Source organism: Acipenser ruthenus, unplaced genomic scaffold (assembly GCF_902713425.1).
Source record: "Acipenser ruthenus unplaced genomic scaffold, fAciRut3.2 maternal haplotype, whole genome shotgun sequence".
In the NCBI taxonomy this organism is placed as follows: domain Eukaryota; kingdom Metazoa; phylum Chordata; class Actinopteri; order Acipenseriformes; family Acipenseridae; genus Acipenser; species Acipenser ruthenus.
The window spans coordinates 16704-34653 of record NW_026708799.1 but is presented as its reverse complement, the minus strand read 5'-3'; the positions used below and the strand labels follow the sequence as shown (position 1 = coordinate 34653).

Here is a 17950-nt window from a genome sequence, read left to right as displayed (position 1 = left end):
TAAAGAATGAATAAGTGGGTTTTGTGAAGACGGTGAAAAGCATTAAAAGACGAGGAAGGAGAGCAAAGAGAAGAGAAGGCATAACAAGTCGGCCAGTAGAGGATGAGCGGAGAGAGAATATAAGGAGACATGAGGGACTGGAGATAGGAAGGGGCAGTATGATGAATAGAGCTATAGGCAAGAGCAAGGATGCGAATAGAGATAGGTAGCCAGTGGACCGTGCGAAGCAGAGTGTAGCGGGGTTGGGAATTAGTGAGCACCGGCGCCATCTAGTGCACAGCTGTGTATTGCCAGCACCACAAATGTAATCCAAAGTAGTGGATCACTAGAGGGCACTAGCTCTTATGTCTGTAAAGACACATCGGGTGATCTAGCCCGTGTTTCATACGTCTATAGCAGGGAACTGGAACTGAGGAGCAGCTGCTGAATTCAAGTGAAAGCTCCTTCAGGCAGACTTATGAAAAGGCACACTCACAATGATGACCATAGTCGTATTCCTTAATCTTTATCATTGCGTTACTGTATCGTGTTTAAAACAGTAAAACCCACAGCTGTGATTTCATGCAATCCAATCCTATAAGCATCCAGCACTGTCCCATACAATTACCCCCCTGCTGAAGGTATGTTGCACTTCATACATTGTTCCATATATCTTGAGAAGTGCATAATTGTCATGACACTTAGCATTAACATTATTTATCAGAAGTAATTGAGAGAATCATATTCTGAGGCTATAGCAGTAGGAGGGTCTGTCTGTCACACCTACATTTTTGCATATATATCGCTAATCAAATTGTGATTAAACATTTTGTTGCTAATTAATGTTCTATACTGTTATCTACACACTGTTGATATAGCTCTTGGTCATCAACTTTTTCATCATTGCAGCTTAAATGCAATAAATAGAGACAGTCACTCTACAGGACTTCAACACTTTGTATCACATTGCTTTGCCACGACTGTTCCAAATGATGCGATGCCAGTATCAATTTATTTCTGAATAGATCAAGGCGCTCTATCTAACATTACTTGCAAAGACATTATTTAAAAGCTGTGATTGATTAAGAGAAACAGTCCATCAAAAAGTGGAAAGACGTTGTGCCTTTACAAACCTGACCCTGTGCTTGCAGGAGGGGAAGAGTGTGTCTTGTTTAATAATTTATTTTTCTTTCTTTTTATCCCCTAGAGATCGTACTCCCTGATCCTGGAAGCTCTGGACTATGATAACAGCACCTCCGGGCCAGGTACTGACCATAGTCTGGCATAGAGACTGTGTAGAGTATTAGAGTATAGCATGGAGACTGTGTAGAGTATAGCATGGGCACTGTGCTATATACAGACGTGCTCAAATTTGTTGGTACCCTTACAGCTCATTGAAATAATGCTTCATTCCTCCTGAAAAGTGATGAAATTAAAAGCTATTTTATCATGTATACTTGCATGCCTTTGGTATGTCATAGAATAAAGCAAAGAAGCTGTGAAAAGAGATGAATTATTGCTTATTCTACAAAGATATTCTAAAATGGCCTGGACACATTTGTTGGTACCCCTTAGAAAAGATAATAAATAATTGGATTATAGTGATATTTCAAACTAATTAGTTTCTTTAATTAGTATCACACATCTCCAATCTTGTAATCAGTCATTCAGCCTATTTAAATGGAGAAAAGTAGTCACTGTGCTGTTTGGTATCATTGTGTGCACCACACTGAACATGGACCAGAGAAAGCAAAGGAGAGAGTTGTCTGAGGAGATCAGAAAGAAATTAATAGACAAGCATGGTAAAGGTAAAGGCTACAAGACCATCTCCAAGCAGCTTGATGTTCCTGTGACAACAGTTGCAAATATTATTAAGAAGTTTAAGGTCCATGGAACTGTAGCCAACCTCCCTGGGCGCGGCCGCAAGAGGAAAATCGACCCCAGATTGAACAGAAAGATAGTGCGAATGTTAGAAAAAGAACCAAGGATAACTGCCAAAGAGATACAAGCTGAACTCCAAGGTGAAGGTAAGTCAGTTTCTGATCGCACCATCCGTCGCTTTTTGAGCAAAAGTGGGCTCCATGGAAGAAGACCCAGGAGGACTCCACTTTTGACAGAAAAACATAAAAAAGCCAGACTGGAATTTGCTAAAATGCATATTGACAAGCCACAATCCTTCTGGGAGAATGTCCTTTGGACAGATGAGTCAAAACTGGAACTTTTTGGCAAGTCACATCAGCTCAATGTTCACGGACGAAAAAATGAAGCTTTCAAAGAAAAGAACACCATACCTACAGTGAAACATGGAGGAGGCTCGGTTATGTTTTGGGGCTGCTTTGCTGCGCCTGGCACAGGGTGCCTTGAATCTGTGCAGGGCACAATGAAATCTCAAGACTATCAAGGCATTCTGGAGTGAAACGTACTGCCCAGTGTCAGAAAGCTCTGTCTCAGTCGCAGGTCATGGGTCCTCCAACAGGATAATGACCCAAAACACACAGCTAAAAGCACCCAAGAATGGATAAGAACAAAACATTGGACTATTCTGAAGTGGCCTTCTATGAGTCCTGATCTGAATCCTATCGAACATCTATGGAAAGAGCTGAAACTTGCAGTCTGGAGAAGGCACCCATCAAACCTGAGACAGCTGGAGCAGTTTGCTCAGGAAGAGTAGGCCTACCTGTTAACAGGTGCAGAAGTCTCATTGAGAGCTATAGAAAACGTTTAATTGCAGTGATTACCTCTAAAGGTTGTGCAACAAAATATTAGGTTAGCGGTCCCATCATTTTTGTCCATGCCATTTTCATTTGTTTTCTTATTTACAATATTATGTTGAATAAAAAATCAAAAGCAAAGTCTGATTTCTATTAAATATGGAATAAACAATGGTGGATGCCAATTACTTTTGTCAGTTTCAAGTTATTTCAGAGAAAATTGTGCATTCTTCGTTTTTTGTGGAGGGGTACCAACAAATTTGAGCACGTCTGTAGTACAGCATTGCTTGTTTCGTGTCAGTGTGTTAATCTAGCCACCACCTGACTTATATCTATGCCATATCTACAAGATTGAGTGATTGCTTCCTGTTGGACTGGTTCTCATGCCAGTACTGGAGACAGCTGATTGATTCTCTCTCTCCAAAGGCCCTGCTCAGCATTGTGACTCTAATCTACATGTGGTGGGAAAGAGATGCAGGTTCAGCACGTCTCTCGATTCTCAGGCATTTTAAAATCAGCTGAAAATGAACAAAAAGGAAAATAGAACAGTGGGAGCAGGGTGCAGCACAGGGGAGCATAATACAACACAGTGGAACAGGGTACAGCACAGGGGAGCAGGGTACAGCACAGGGGAGCAGGGTACAGCACAGGGGAGCAAGGTGCAGAACAGGGTACAGAACAGTGGAAAAGTGTGCAGCACATGGGAGCAGGGTGCAGAACAGGGTACAGAACAGTGGAAAAGGGTGCAGCACAGGGGAGCAGGGTGCAGCACATGGGAGCAGGGTAGAGCACAGGAGAGCAGGGCGCAGCACAGGAGAGGAGGGAGCAGCATAGGGGAGCGGGATCAAGCTAGTTGTAAACCCACAGTAAACGTGTTTGAGAGAATGCTTTTCTGTTTGTGTGGAATATGCGCCGAAGAGAGCATTTTTTCTCCCTCTGGAGTTGAAGTTTCCCTGTCGCCGCGAAGCCTGGGAAGTGCTCCAGAGGGAAGCATGTTTCCCACTCCGCTCTCTCCAAGATAATGACGTGATTGGGGAGTTATGGAAATGCAGAGGCTTCCAGACTCTAACCACACGCTTCACTTTAGCGAGAGATGTAATGCAAAACAGCTTGACGAGACAAGCCGCTGTGCTGCCTGTATAGAGGGGGGCCCTTACTGTCTGTCTGTCTGTCTGTCTTTATTTATAATTCAAATGGCTTGGAGACACTTCATATTGTTAAGCATCTGCCCCCGTAGCTACACCTATGGCTGCTAAAATATTTAAAGACTTTTCATAAGTCTTACATTTCACTTTATTTGATTTTAATGAAAAGCATACCCTGTAATACCCTGAAATTATGAAGCTGCTTGCTGTGATGGTTTATGACAAATGTAACCATTTAAGCTAGCAATCATATTTTCAGAGGTATGGAAACCCCACAGGCACTGAGACCTGAGACACAGCATGACTGCCGTATTCTCCAGGGTGTCGTACACGAAAAATGAACCCTTTCCTGCCGACATTCCCCTTAAATAAAAATATTGCACAGTAAATATTGCAGTTTGCCCATGCTTATACTATGCGTTTACCATAGTTTACCATAATTAGCCATGCTCATTATTTATTTTCCATACCTTATTATGCTATACCATACATCTCTGGGCTTTACTATGCTTACTGTGCTTTATTATACTTTGCTACGCTTTTTACTGTGGCAGAAAGCGTAGTCCTAATCAGATTGATTTCTGGGGGGAGGAGGGAGGTTGATCAGTGAACAGTGCTCCCAGCAGTCAGTGCTAAACCTGGATTAGGAGATTTCATCGGGCTTCTCTCTGACATCAGAGTTTATGAATGGAGCGAGGACAGCGGACGGATTAAACTGGCTTCTTTCCTATCTCTTTCCCACGCATGCACTCTCACTCCCTCTCTCTCATCTCTCTTTACAAATCAAGTTCCAATCACATGTCTATATTGGCAGTCCATCAAATGTTCAGAATGATGTATTATTCCCAGTAGGAAACTTGGCATTAGATTATATATATATATATATATATATATATATATATATATATATATATATATATATATATACATCCATCACACTGACAGTTTAGATGTATCTTGAACTCAAGAAGTTATTCCACACACTGTAAATCAGTCATTTTAACATATGTTACCATGATACATCTTATTTGCTTACCTAATAACTTCTAGGTCTTCAATATCACTAATTTTCATTACCTTCTCATTATATCCCTCTCTCTCTCTCTTTCTCTCTTCATTCTCTCTTTCTCTCTCTCTCTCTCTCTCTCTCTCTCTCAGCAGCTAATTCCTTGTCAGACAGCATTAGGAGTGATCCTGTCAGATTGCTGGGATGAGAATCTCAGAAAGCTCGTGCAGCATAGGGCCAATTTAGAAAAGGAATTATGGGAACCAGTGGACAGTTTCACCAAGCTTTTAAAAAGGAAATAAAACTTGTAAAAAACATATTTAAGAAGGAGAATGCCTGGATCTTAGTGGATGATTGATACCCCAGCAGACTGAGTGGAGTCTTACAGGATCCCAGTATGGTTAGGTAACCCATGCAGTACCCTCACCACTCAGAAAAAGTCCTACCCACTGTCTTACGTCTGTCTTCACTCAGTTTCCAGCTGTTTCCTCCGGTCCTGGTCTACAGTATGTGCTGTAACTAAAATTGGAGGCTATGTGGTCCAGTGGTTAAAGAAAGGGGCTTGTACTCAGGAGGTCCCCGGTTCAAATCCCACCTCAACCACTGACTCATTGTGTGACCCTGAGCAAATCACTTAACCTCCTTGTGCTCCGTCTTTCAGGTGAGACGTAGTTGTAAGTGACTCTGCAGCTGATGCATAGTTCACACACCCTAGTCTCTGTAAGTCGCCTTGGATAAAGGCGTCTGCTAAATAAAGAAATAATAATAAAATTGTTTATTGGCCTCACTTTTTCAACTTCTTTTAGGATTTTAAAAACTTCCGTCAGTTCTAGGGATGAAACACCCTGCCAAGGGTGTACAGTGGAGACAGTCGTGCCTATGTATACCGCATGCCTTCGAATTTAAGACACACTTTTTTTAACCATTTTTTGCTTCTCAAAAATGCAAGCAGCAACGTGACTTACTGCTGAGAAAAGACAAACCAAAACATTACTGCCCGGTTTCGAATCATCCATGACATACAGGCAGCCATTTTCAGAAGTTTTTACAATTTCAGTGTTTGTAACAAACAGCACCAGCTTGGACAGATCGGAAATGCTGATCAGACCCCCGTATTTTTCGACATGCCAAGCAATACCACAGTTCACAGGTGTGAGTAATCTCCATATGCATATGTTATTTTAGTTGGTATTGTGCATACCGTTCTCACTGTTGTGTCTGCAATGCGATCAATGCTGGTGTGGTTGTTGGGTTACATGTTGCCTGATGTTGTGGAGTGTTGCTGTTGCCTGGATGCGTGATGCTGTAAGTGAGTGAGGGGTGTGCGTACGACAGAGACGTCATCTTAAGTACTATCTTAGTACGCAGCACAATAAACAAGCTCCATTGTTAATCTACAACACTGTTTCGTGTCAGTTTTGTACGATGCAACAGCGTTATTGAGGTGTTATCATTGTAAATGTATATTTATTTGATGTTTTAATTTTTCCTCAAATTGAGCATGGTAAATTTGGGCTGCATCTGAATACGGTACAGTTCTCATATATCTGTTGAACCGCTTATCCACTTGTCATGAAACTTGGCATGAACATTATTTAGCATCCATTACTGAAAATATCCGATTCTGAGGTTATATGGTCTGTTCATCCATCCGTCCATCTGTGATATTTGCATATTTTCGGTTATTATATGTTACTGGCTTGTGTGTCTGTCTGTATAACTTGTCTGTGTGTCTGTCTGACATGTCTGTGTCTGTGTGTCTGTGTGACATGTCTGTCTGTCCCCAGCTCTGGAGCAGCTGATCGAGCGGGTGACTCACTCGGGGATGCTGAACCCCGGCGAGTGGCAGCCTCTGCGTCACCACGGCCGAGTCGCCAGCGTGGAATACAAGGTGCGCGTCCACTGTGGGGAGAACTACTTCGGGCCGTTCTGCAACAAGTTCTGCCGGGCTCGCGATGACTTCTTCGGGCACCATGTCTGCGACGCCGGGGGCAACAGGGTCTGCAGCGAAGGCTGGATGGGAGTGGAGTGCCGGCAAGGTGGGCGGCAGGGAGAGAGAGGCAGTGAAAACCTTGCCAGGGATCATTGCAGTGCACCTGGCTTTCTTATATGGAAGTTAGAAGTCTCCATTGAAAGTCTGCACAGTAATTTTACACCTTTTCCATATAAGGAAATTAATATAATAAATGAAAATGACAACTGAAATTGTTACTCATTAAAATTAGCTTGATAGATGTGCTCTGTATAAAAGCAGAGCAAAGTGTATTGTCTGATATAAGAGGATTAGCTTCCCTGTTCCTATCTGCTTAAGGGCTGTATGGAGATATCTGTCTTGGTGATCTTTCTTTTTGCTGTTCGCATTGCTCTTGTTGTGTATTCACAGCTGTATCAGGGTCTGCATGTTACATACTTGTGATTTTTCTTCCCTGCAGCTATTTGCAAGCAAGGCTGTCACCCGGTGCATGGGTACTGCAAGCAGCCTGGAGAGTGCAGGTAAGGAGACGCACAGCCTCACCTTCCACTCTGCTAGCCACGACCCTCATCCACACTGCATCCACTGCAGAGCCACAATCCTCATCCATGCTGCAGAGCCACGACCATCATCCACACTGCAGAGCAATGACCCTCATCCACACTGCATCCACTGCAGAGCCACGACCCTCATCCACACTGCATCCACGACCCTCATCCACACTGCATCCACTGCAGAGCCACAATCCTCATCCACACTGCATCCACTGCAGATCCACGACCCTCATCCACACTGCATCCACTGCAGAGCCACGACCCTCATCCACACTGCATCCATGACCCTCATCCACACTGCATCCACGACCCTCATCCACACTGCATCCACTGCAGAGCCACAACCCTCATCCACACTGCATCCACTGCAGATCCACGACCCTCATCCACACTGCATCCACTGCAGAGCCTCGACCCTCATCCACACTGCATCCATGACCCTCATCCACACTGCATCCACTGCAGAGCCACGACCCTCATCCACACTGCATCCACTGCAGATCCACGACCCTCATCCACACTGCATCCACTGCAGAGCCACGACCCTCATCCACACTGCATCCACTGCAGAGCCACAACCCTCATCCACACTGCATCCACTGCAGAGCCTTGACCCTCATCCACACTGCATCCATGACCCTCATCCACACTGCATCCACTGCAGAGCCACGACCCTCATCCACACTGCATCCACTGTAGAGCCACAACCCTCATCCACACTGCATCCACTGCAGAGCCACGACCCTCATCCACACTGCATCCACTGCAGAGCCTCGACCCTCATCCACACTGCATCCATGACCCTCATCCACACTGCATCCACTGCAGAGCCACGACCCTCATCCACACTGCATCCACTGCAGATCCACGACCCTCATCCACACTGCATCCACTGCAGAGCCACGACCCTCATCCACACTGCATCCACTGCAGAGCCACAACCCTCATCCACACTGCATCCACTGCAGAGCCTTGACCCTCATCCACACTGCATCCATGACCCTCATCCACACTGCATCCACTGCAGAGCCACGACCCTCATCCACACTGCATCCACTGTAGAGCCACGACCCTCATCCACACTGCATCCACTGCAGAGCCAAGACCTTAATCCACACTGGTTTAAAAGCGGTTTGAAATCAGACTCAGCAGTCAAATCCATTATAATTGGACTCTGTCTGTCACACTGATGGTGGAAGTGACTTAATGAGCGTCCAATGAGAAGGATGGGAGAGGCCGGTTTCTCAGACTGCAGTAAACAATATGTAGGCAGAATATGAAGGCTGTGAATATACTGTACTGTGAGGAAAATATTGGAGGCTGGTGAATTAATTTAAACACCGCAGTGATACAAAAGCATGATGCGTACAGGTGATCTTTGACTCTTGTCTAGTTGCAGATTGGATTGTAGATTGTAGACTGCAGATGGAACCAGCGGCAGCCCCAGTTTGATACTGGGATCGAGATGAGATTGAGTTCTACAGACTGGTTTCACGGTGCAGATGGAAATGTTTTATTACTTGGGAGGGGGGTGATGTGAGTGGGAGAGGGGAGAGAGTTCACAAATGCCACAAAAAGAAAAAAGAAAAGCCCTCCCCCCTCCCTTGAGAGCTGGGCTGCCATTTCCTCTCTGCGGGTTTGTTATAACAGGAGAGTGAAAGTTTTTCCAAATGGCAGCACTCCACAGTGAAGTGATTTCCGAATGATCTGCCTGTTGGATCACACAAAGGAAGTGGAATGGCTAGTACTCTGAAAGTGAGGGAGGAGGGAGGTAGGAAGGAGGGGGGGGGGGGGCTGACATTGAACAGGTGCCACTGAAGAGGGCAAACGATGACACAGTGTCTCTCTTTCCTTGCACCGTACATCTCACGCCACATCCTTACATGACGGAATCATGTTTCCCACCAGCCCGTTATTTTCATTTCTATGGATTTTTAATTCAAAATGTCTGGGTTTTGCAAAAGATAAATTAAGAGTTTTATTTCAATACTAAAACAAATACAATTCAGCTAGAAGTCTGTGTAACAGGCAGTGTTTTGTGATGCCCTGCCGCTACAGATTCTGTCGCCCCCTGTTGGTGAGACGAGTTAAAAGCTCTAAACCCATGAATGCAGAATTTAACTTTCTTTTAGTATTTCAATATTCGACACTATTGAGTTTTTAATAGTTAAGGATGATTTTTTAAACTTAACCTTTTATCCCTGCCCCCTTTTAAAGGAGTGCTAACCAAGCTATATATATTATACAGTATTACCTCTTATAAGGAATAGGACTCTGAACTCTTTACTTCTGTTTCTGCTGTAGAAAATCTTTGGTTCTTTTGCTTATATTTTATATAATAGAATGCAGTTTGCATCTCAAGGGTCCCAAAGCTCTTCATGGAAAACAGTCTAATGCAAATTTTTATAAATAGGTCTTAATTGTAAAATTAGAAAAAAAAGTACGATAAAAAGCTAGTTTGTAAAAATAGAACCATTAAAAAAGTTAAAATACAAAAATGTCATAAAATTGGAATTAAAAAAAAAAATGAAATCTACAGTTTAATTGTAAAATTATAACAATTAAGATACAAATCCAGCTTGTAAATATAGAACAATTAAAAACAGTTTTTAATCTAGATACTTTTATATTTTATACTTTTATATTTTATATTTAGTATATGCAAAAAAAGGCTATGAATGAAGTTGCTGCTTCCTGGATCACTATACATGACGTTGTTTAAACTCCAACGATGCAACAAGCCTTTGTGAGGACCCAGCTAGAAGCTGCAACGGTCTTTACTAGAGAACATATTGCTGTGAACCATCTCAAACACTTCAAGGTTAAAAATGAAAAGCAGAAATAGAAAAATAAGAAACCAAATATAATTTAGTACACACCTGGTTAATTCTACCTTAACTGTGTGGATCGGTATGTTTCTGAAGTGATTCAGGAGTGCCCTTGTCTCCCCCTTGGACAATACAAACCCCTCTAAGCATCCTGTCTGCCCAGGGTGTGCTCACATCCTCTCTCCAGTCCGCCTGCTTCAAAACCCCAGTGATTGATGGGAGCTTCAACTGCCCTGCCCCTGCCAGACCGGGGCCCTATAGCTATTACCCCTGCCGGTGTTGTCTTGTAGTGGAACTGGTTGCTATGGAAACGCATCCTTGGCCTGGGAGCAGGGAAGTGAGGTCACAGGTTTCCCCAGCCCCGTTTCCATGGGAGACGGCTTTGTGACGCTCAGCACTTACAGGACAGGAAGGCAGCGGCCATTTATCAACACAATAATATTATCATTATAATCATTACTGTTATCATTTGTACAGTGTTCAAGAACTCAGATCTCCAGAGGTGAAAGGCAGGAGTGATAGGCAGTGGACTGGCTCTCACGCCTCGCTCCCCAAACTGGTACCCTGTCCTGAGACCTGTACCCTGTTCTGAGATCAGTGCAGCCTGGCCCTCCCCTCCTGTAGGTTTCACTGCAGTGCCATGTTTCCTCTCCCGTGTACATGCTGACCTGCTTGTGTTCCTCCTCTCCTCTAGGTGTCACTATGGCTGGCAGGGCCCGAACTGTGAGGAGTGTGTCACGTTCCCGGGCTGTGTGCATGGCTCCTGCACCGAGCCCTGGAAATGCGTGTGCGACACCAACTGGGGAGGCCTGCTCTGCAACAAGGGTAACTACCAGCACCAACCCAACTGCAATAACACAACACCAACTACAACTAACCCTGCCTGCCTGCCTGCCTGTCTGCCTGCCTGCCTGCCTGTCTGTTTCTCTATCTGCCTGCCTGCCTGACTGTCTGTCTCTCTGCCTGTCTGCCTGTCTGCCTGCCTGCCTGCCTGCCTGCCTGCCTGCCTGCCTGCCTGTCTGTCTGTCTCTCTGTCTACCTGTCTGTCTGTTTGTCTGTCTATCTGCCTGCCTGTCTGTATGTTTGTCTCCCTGTCTATCTCCCTGCCTGTCTGTCTGTGATATGGGGGCACTGCTGACAGACAGATAATCCCACCCTCGCCCATGTCTACCCAGCCTGTTTCATTGGTCATATGTGACTCATTTTTACAAAATCAGTCACAATTCCTCAACCAGAGATATAGCCCCAAAGCATTGAACCTTGTTTTTGTCAGTGATAATGAACACATATTCATACCCTTGTGCAGCGCTGCAATCATTCTGAGTGGTCCTGGCTTTGGCTGGTTTTGAGCTGCTTTCAGCTTGTCTGGAGAATTCTAACTGCCAGGGCTGAACATCCTTCGTCACGAGGAAGGCTTTTCGGTCCGAGCATTTAGGATTTTCCAGACAAGCTCAAAGTCAGGCAGAGAAAAACAGCAAGAACTCAATACTGGAGCGACTGAACTATATAATTACTTTTAATTAAAAAGGGAAAGTAAATACATTCCTTAATCACCTATGAGATATAGACAGCAAGTTTGAACCTGCTGTGGTACATAAATAATTATTTGAATGTAACAGGCTACCAATATTAACCTTGGGCCATATTACAAAAGTATATTACAAAAGTGACGTTCTTGTCTCATCTTCAGAGACAGAATGTCCTTACAAGTCTAGGAGAGTTGATATTAGAGAAAATGCTCTCCTAACTGGTTTTCCTATCTTAATTTAATATAGGAAATTGCATATTACAGAATGTTCCTAACTTGGTAATTTCCTAAGTTCCTTTCCTAACATTTAGGATTGGTGGAACCTTTCCTATCTGTCAGTTGGAAAAAGAAAATTGTTAGTTTGCAAGATCTGAACAAACCATGCAAACCCACCCCCCCCCCAAAAAAAACCAACAAAAGAAAATGTTGCACATGTATTAGTGTTGTTTTGCTTTAGATTTTAAGTTTTGTATTGCACAAATATTTTGGAGCATTTAGGTCTTATTATATACTGAGTATTCCATAGTGAACCAGAGTGATCCCTTAGTATATTTTGTGTACCTTAACAGTAAGCTACGTGTAATGTCTAGATCCAGCCCCACCTCCCTTGAGAGAAGTGTTATGTACAGGACAGTATGGAGTTGGAGTTAGATGCGCTCACAAGTTGTCAGTGATTATGATAATTATGATGATTTGATATTTTAAGATTTAGTGAGGAATAAGATATGAAGTATCCTGTGTTGATTCTGTCATTATTGTATTACACAGCGAGACGCTCTATTGAACTATAACCAGCGGCTCATATATGTAATGTAACTCGAAAAATACAAGTTTGGACTCTTTATGTACACAATTATATTACACACCGGAGGCACGAACGCCACTGCATTTGTTCTTATTTCTAGCTTTACTTCAACCTGTGTAACTGTTGTGTGTTGGCATTCCTAAGTAAACTAAAATGGCGTTTATGACTGAAATTGAATAAGCATTGCTTATTTTTTTTTTTTTAATACTGGTATTTATTTATTGTTAACTAGATTTCATTGTAGATTTTTTCTGCGATCAAAACCTTATTCTCTTCCCGAGTAAAATACGACTCTGTATTTCGTTGCCACAACTGAATCGAGTTTAGACGCCATAACTTAAAAACATGTATATTCTGGTGACAGTTCCCTGAAGCTTGAGATGTAACCTGCTCTATTCAGACTCGATCAGTCGTTTACGAACAAGATTGGCGTTTAGATAGGATTTCCTAACTAATGTTAGGATAGGATGAGACACTTAGGAAATGTGTATGCACTGCTGGCTTAGGAGATGCTTTTGTAATACCAAGTTCGGAAAAATCCTGTCCTAGCCATGAAAGGTAAGATAGGAAAGCAAGTTAGGAAATTGTTCTGTAATACAGCCCTTGGGCTCCAATATAAACATGGGTTAGAAACTTCAGGACTTTTGAAGTCAGAATCTGGGGTTCTAAATCTGTATGTATTTGTCACAAGTACACATGTCTGTATAATTTGAGAACCGCTTAACTAATTATAATGAAACTTGTGTACAAGAAGTTATATACTGTAAGAAATACTGACCCCCACTGGCTGACTCGTTGAAAGCTATCTTGTCATATAAGGGGATCTGCTTTGCTTTATCACGATATGATAGCTCTGATTTGACCTGCTTGGACTGTGCTACAGTGTGAATGGAACTATTTTGTTGGCTACAATTACTTTGAAGTACAATTGAAACTTAATAGGGGCAGGTTACTGCTGTATAAACACAAACATTTAACACGCGGGATTCTGATAATGTTTATCAGACACGCTTCTGAAAATTTAGCATTTGGATAACGTTTGAACTTTAAAAAGCCTAAGCTACTAAGTGGTGGCAAAGTTACATTTAAAAAGCAATCTGTTACAGCTGCAAGTCACTTGAACAATATTGTACAGAAACGTATTGTTTAAAACAAAACAAATAAACAAACAAACAAACATTTTACATTTTACAGAGCCCTCTCTTTCCCTCCTCTAACTCCATTTTCTAGCAAGGTGAAAAGCACTTTGAAGTGACACGTAAGGGTTCATTTCAACGTTACGCATTAGTCGTAGTCCTTTTTTTTTTTTTTTTTTTAAATGTAACAAAAAGTAACTTCTCTACATTTTGGTACCTGTCTGGAAAAGGAACCATTACAGTTACAAGTTACTGAAAAATGTAATCGGATTACAGTAATCAGATTACATGTAATGCCTTACTCCCCAACAATGCTAACCCCCGTAGTGACTGATGTTTTCCTCTGTGTTTGTCGCCCACAGATCTGAATTACTGCGGCACTCACCAGCCCTGTCTGAACAGGGGCACCTGTGTCAACACTGAGCCCAACGAGTACCAGTGTATCTGTGAGGAGGGCTTCCGGGGGCGGACCTGCGAGATCGGTGAGCCGCGGCGGCAGCAGCAGCAGCTCACTGTATTATTGTGATGATTCACATCATAGTTTTTGGTAGTGACTGTGCAAGGTTACCATTTGAAGTGTAAAACAGGATGTTCTGGATTTGTTAGCCCATAATCTCTTAGCTTTAACTGTTGTTTTTAAAAGAAGATTAACGCAGCACGCACACACACACACACACAAAACTAAATTACTGGCAGATGATGATTCTCAGAGTCAAATTTAGAGGTTTATATATATATATATATATATATATATATATATATATATATATATATATATTTTGTTGTGGTAAGAAAATTAGTCATTACATAAAGAAAATGGAAGTACATGTAGCTAACAGAATGATTTCATAAATCTTGCCTGTCTGGCACTTTGGCTACATGTGCAGTTTTGAAAGAAACACATCTTTTAGCAAGCATATTTTTAAAGAGGAGTCGATTTTCTATTCAGAGATACCAGGGTATTTAATAAGTAAGGGGTGTGGGTGAGGAAAAAATTGACAATACAGTCTCCATCTCTAAATAATAATTTGTTGTTGCGATATTTGTGCCTGTACTGTGCAGTTTATTGTAACATGTAACTACATATATGTGACCAACAAAGTGAATGGCAGCACAACAGATAAGATTTATGAATTATTTAAAACCTCCAACTTGATAAGTTGAAGCTTAGCTACAAATTAGTTACGGATCTGTTTTTGTTGAGTTTGCTGTTGAGCTGCTGTGTGTGTGTTTGAAGGCTGTGTGTCTGTGTGTTTCAGTGGAGCATGCCTGTCTGTCCAGCCCCTGTGCTAATGGAAGCACCTGCGTTGAAGACTCTTCTGGATTCCAGTGCCTGTGTCCTGCGGGCTGGAGTGGACCCACCTGCACGGAGGGTAACCTCTCCAAACTCTTAATGGGGTGGGGGGTTGAGGGGGCAGGGGGCGTTATTATTTTTACCCAGGGCGACTTACAGTTGTATACAAAAAATACATATCAAGAATTTCAGTACAATTAAGAGCAAGATACAAAATACAATGACTTCAGTCCTAATAAAAGCAAATACAAAACACAGTATGATTTGATATCGGGGCAGTTCAAGAGCAGATAACAGTGTTGATAGTTATAAAACCAGAAACCAATGCTTCCAGTTTGTCATTGAACTTATTAAGTTTCTTTTAGTATTTCAAAATTCAGCGCTATTGAGTGATAAACCACGAACCAAGACTGGACCCAGCTATTGTCCCTTAGAAATACAAATCCTGTAGAAATATATTCAAAGATCTCTACAAAGGAAGTATTGCATGATTATAGGAGGCTGTGTGGTCCAGTGGTTAAAGAAAAGGGCTTGTAACCCGGAGGTCCCCGGTTCAAATCCCACCTCAGCCACTGACTCACTGTATGACCCTGAGCAAGTCACTTAACCTCCTTGTGCTCTGTCTTTCGGGTGAGACGTAGCTGTAAGTGACTCTGCAGCTGGTGCATAGTTCACACATCCTAGTCTCTGTAAGTCGCCTTGGATAAAGGCGTCTGCTAAACTAAACAAATAATAATGATTATTTTCAAGGGGATGCCTTTAGCAGCCTGGGTTAGGAAAGGAAATGTACGGTATTGATAGGATTAGAGATGACAGTGTAAACGTTCTGTATGCAGGAGAGATGCACAAGCATGGCTGTTCTGTATATATGCGTGTGTGGCAAAGTGGTAATGACGTGCAGGTGAGTGCAGTGCAGAAGAATCACACAGACAAACGTTGGTACAGGTGCAAGGGTGTTTATTTAAATTAATAAATGTCCAGAGCCTCAAGGCAAAACCTGTAACTAATAATAATGCTGGAAGTGATACAGCGGCGTGTATCACTTCTCGTTATAATCCTACGGGTTTGACCCGCAACCCCAAAGTCCCGTTCCGACACCCACACTAAACACAAACACAAAGACAGTGCGTGATTTAAGTGCTAAAAGGTGCAAAACAAAAGACAGTTCCAGTAGTGAAAAGGTGAGTGGTGAAGTCCGGGTTTGTCGCTGGCCTGCGGCTGCAGCTCCGGATCGTGCTCAGTAATCTTTAGTGAGACAACAACACACAAGACACACAGTGTTAGAACACAGACACAAAACACTCACGGTCGATCTCACAAACGGGCTCCTTCTTGGTCATATAATTTAACCATATGCAAAGGAACAGATCACTCAAGCCATGCCCCCTATTTATACCCTTGCCCATGACCCCGAGGTTAACGAGCGCATCCGCTCCTCCAGTCCTCGGATGCCACGCCGCTTACCGTCTGGGTCACTGAGCTCGGGTGCCATAGCTCCGCCCCCTTCCGAACTGACCGACTTCCATCTACCCTACGGAATAAATTGTCGTGCCATTTCATTAAGGGTACTCTGTTCCTCGTACACCGTGCTCTCACAGGTCGAAAGGGAGATCTAACACTAAGACTCATTCGATCTCTGTCACATATCCCACCGCTCAGAGTGGAGCCGAAGGAACACTCGGCTAAACCTACCTTTCCCATTACTCCCCCCTCCCGGGAAAAATAATCCGCATTTTGGTGGTCTTTCCCTGCACGGTGTACCATATGGTACATGAAGGGCTGCAATGCCAGATACCACCGAGTTATCCGGGCATTGCTGTCCTTCATTGTGCTTAACCACTTGAGTGGGGCGTGGTCAGTGACAAGATCAAATGAGTGTCCCAGCAGGTAATATCTTAAAGAGTGAGTAGCCCATTTAATGGCCAAACACTCTTTTTCGACGACGGAGTAGTTGCGCTCCCGAGGGAGCATTTTTTTACTTATGTACAGAACAGGGTGTTCTACTCCGCCTACCATTTGAGACAGGACTGCACCCAAGCCGACATCCGAAGCATCGGTGTGGAGGATGAATCTCTTAGTGAAGTCTGGCGTGATGAGAGCAGGGGCCTGGCAAAGTCTCTGCTTAACAGTATTAAACGCCCCCTGACATTCTTCTGACCATTTAATTGAATTTGGTGCGCTCTTTTTGGTGAGGTCAACTAAGGGATTAACCACTGTGGCATACTCGGGGATAAAGCGGCGGTAATAACCGGCTAACCCCAGTAGCGACCGCACTTGAGCCTTGGTTTTGGGGATTGCCGCGTCTACCAAGGCCTGGACCTTGGAGACAACGGGTTTCACCCTGCCATTCCCCATTACAAACCCCAAATATTGCGTTTCTTTTTTGGCAAACGCACATTTTCGCAAGTTAGCTGTCAGCCGGGCTGCCCTTAGAGACTGAAGGACGGCTGTGATCCTAGCCAAATGCTCTCGCCAGGTGGAGCTGTAAATGACCACATCATCAATATACGCTGCCGCATATTCACGATGTGGGTGTAAAACCTGGTCCATCAGTCTCTGGAAGGCAGCAGGCGCACCATGTAACCCAAACGGCATGGTTGTAAAATGAAACAGCCCCTCTGGTGTTGAAAATGCGGTTTTCTCTCTAGAACTACGAGTTAACGGGATCTGCCAATATCCCTTCGTCAGATCCAGAGTGGAGATGAACCTCGCCGTCCCCAGTCTATCTAGGAGTTCGTCGACCCGAGGCATGGGATACGCATCAAACTTGGCAATAGCGTTTACCTTGCGGAAATCAACGCAGAAGCGGTTGGTGCCGTCCTTTTTGGCCACTATCACAATTGGACTGCACCACTCGCTCCTGGAAGGCTCAATCACCCCAAGTTCGAGCATGTCCCATACCTCTTTGCGAACGCCACTCCGTCGACTTTCCGGGATCCGGTAAGGTCTCTCTCGCACTGTGACACCTGGGGGAGAGATAATGTCATATTCA

General features: G+C 43.5%; 1 protein-coding gene across 1 annotated transcript in view; it reads left to right on the top strand.

Moving 5' to 3' along the window:
* Positions 1–1186: 1186 nt before the first annotated feature.
* LOC131736096 (protein jagged-1b-like) overlaps positions 1187–17950 on the top strand; it is a gene marked incomplete at both ends in the record, with an annotated part of 32699 nt that continues 15935 nt past the window's right edge. Inside the window, 6 exons of the mRNA XM_059021803.1 lie at positions 1187–1244; positions 6629–6880; positions 7274–7334; positions 10890–11020; positions 14027–14146; positions 14924–15037. Of these exons, the coding sequence (XP_058877786.1) occupies positions 1187–1244; positions 6629–6880; positions 7274–7334; positions 10890–11020; positions 14027–14146; positions 14924–15037 (736 nt within the window). The remainder of the gene's footprint in view (positions 1245–6628; positions 6881–7273; positions 7335–10889; positions 11021–14026; positions 14147–14923; positions 15038–17950) is intronic.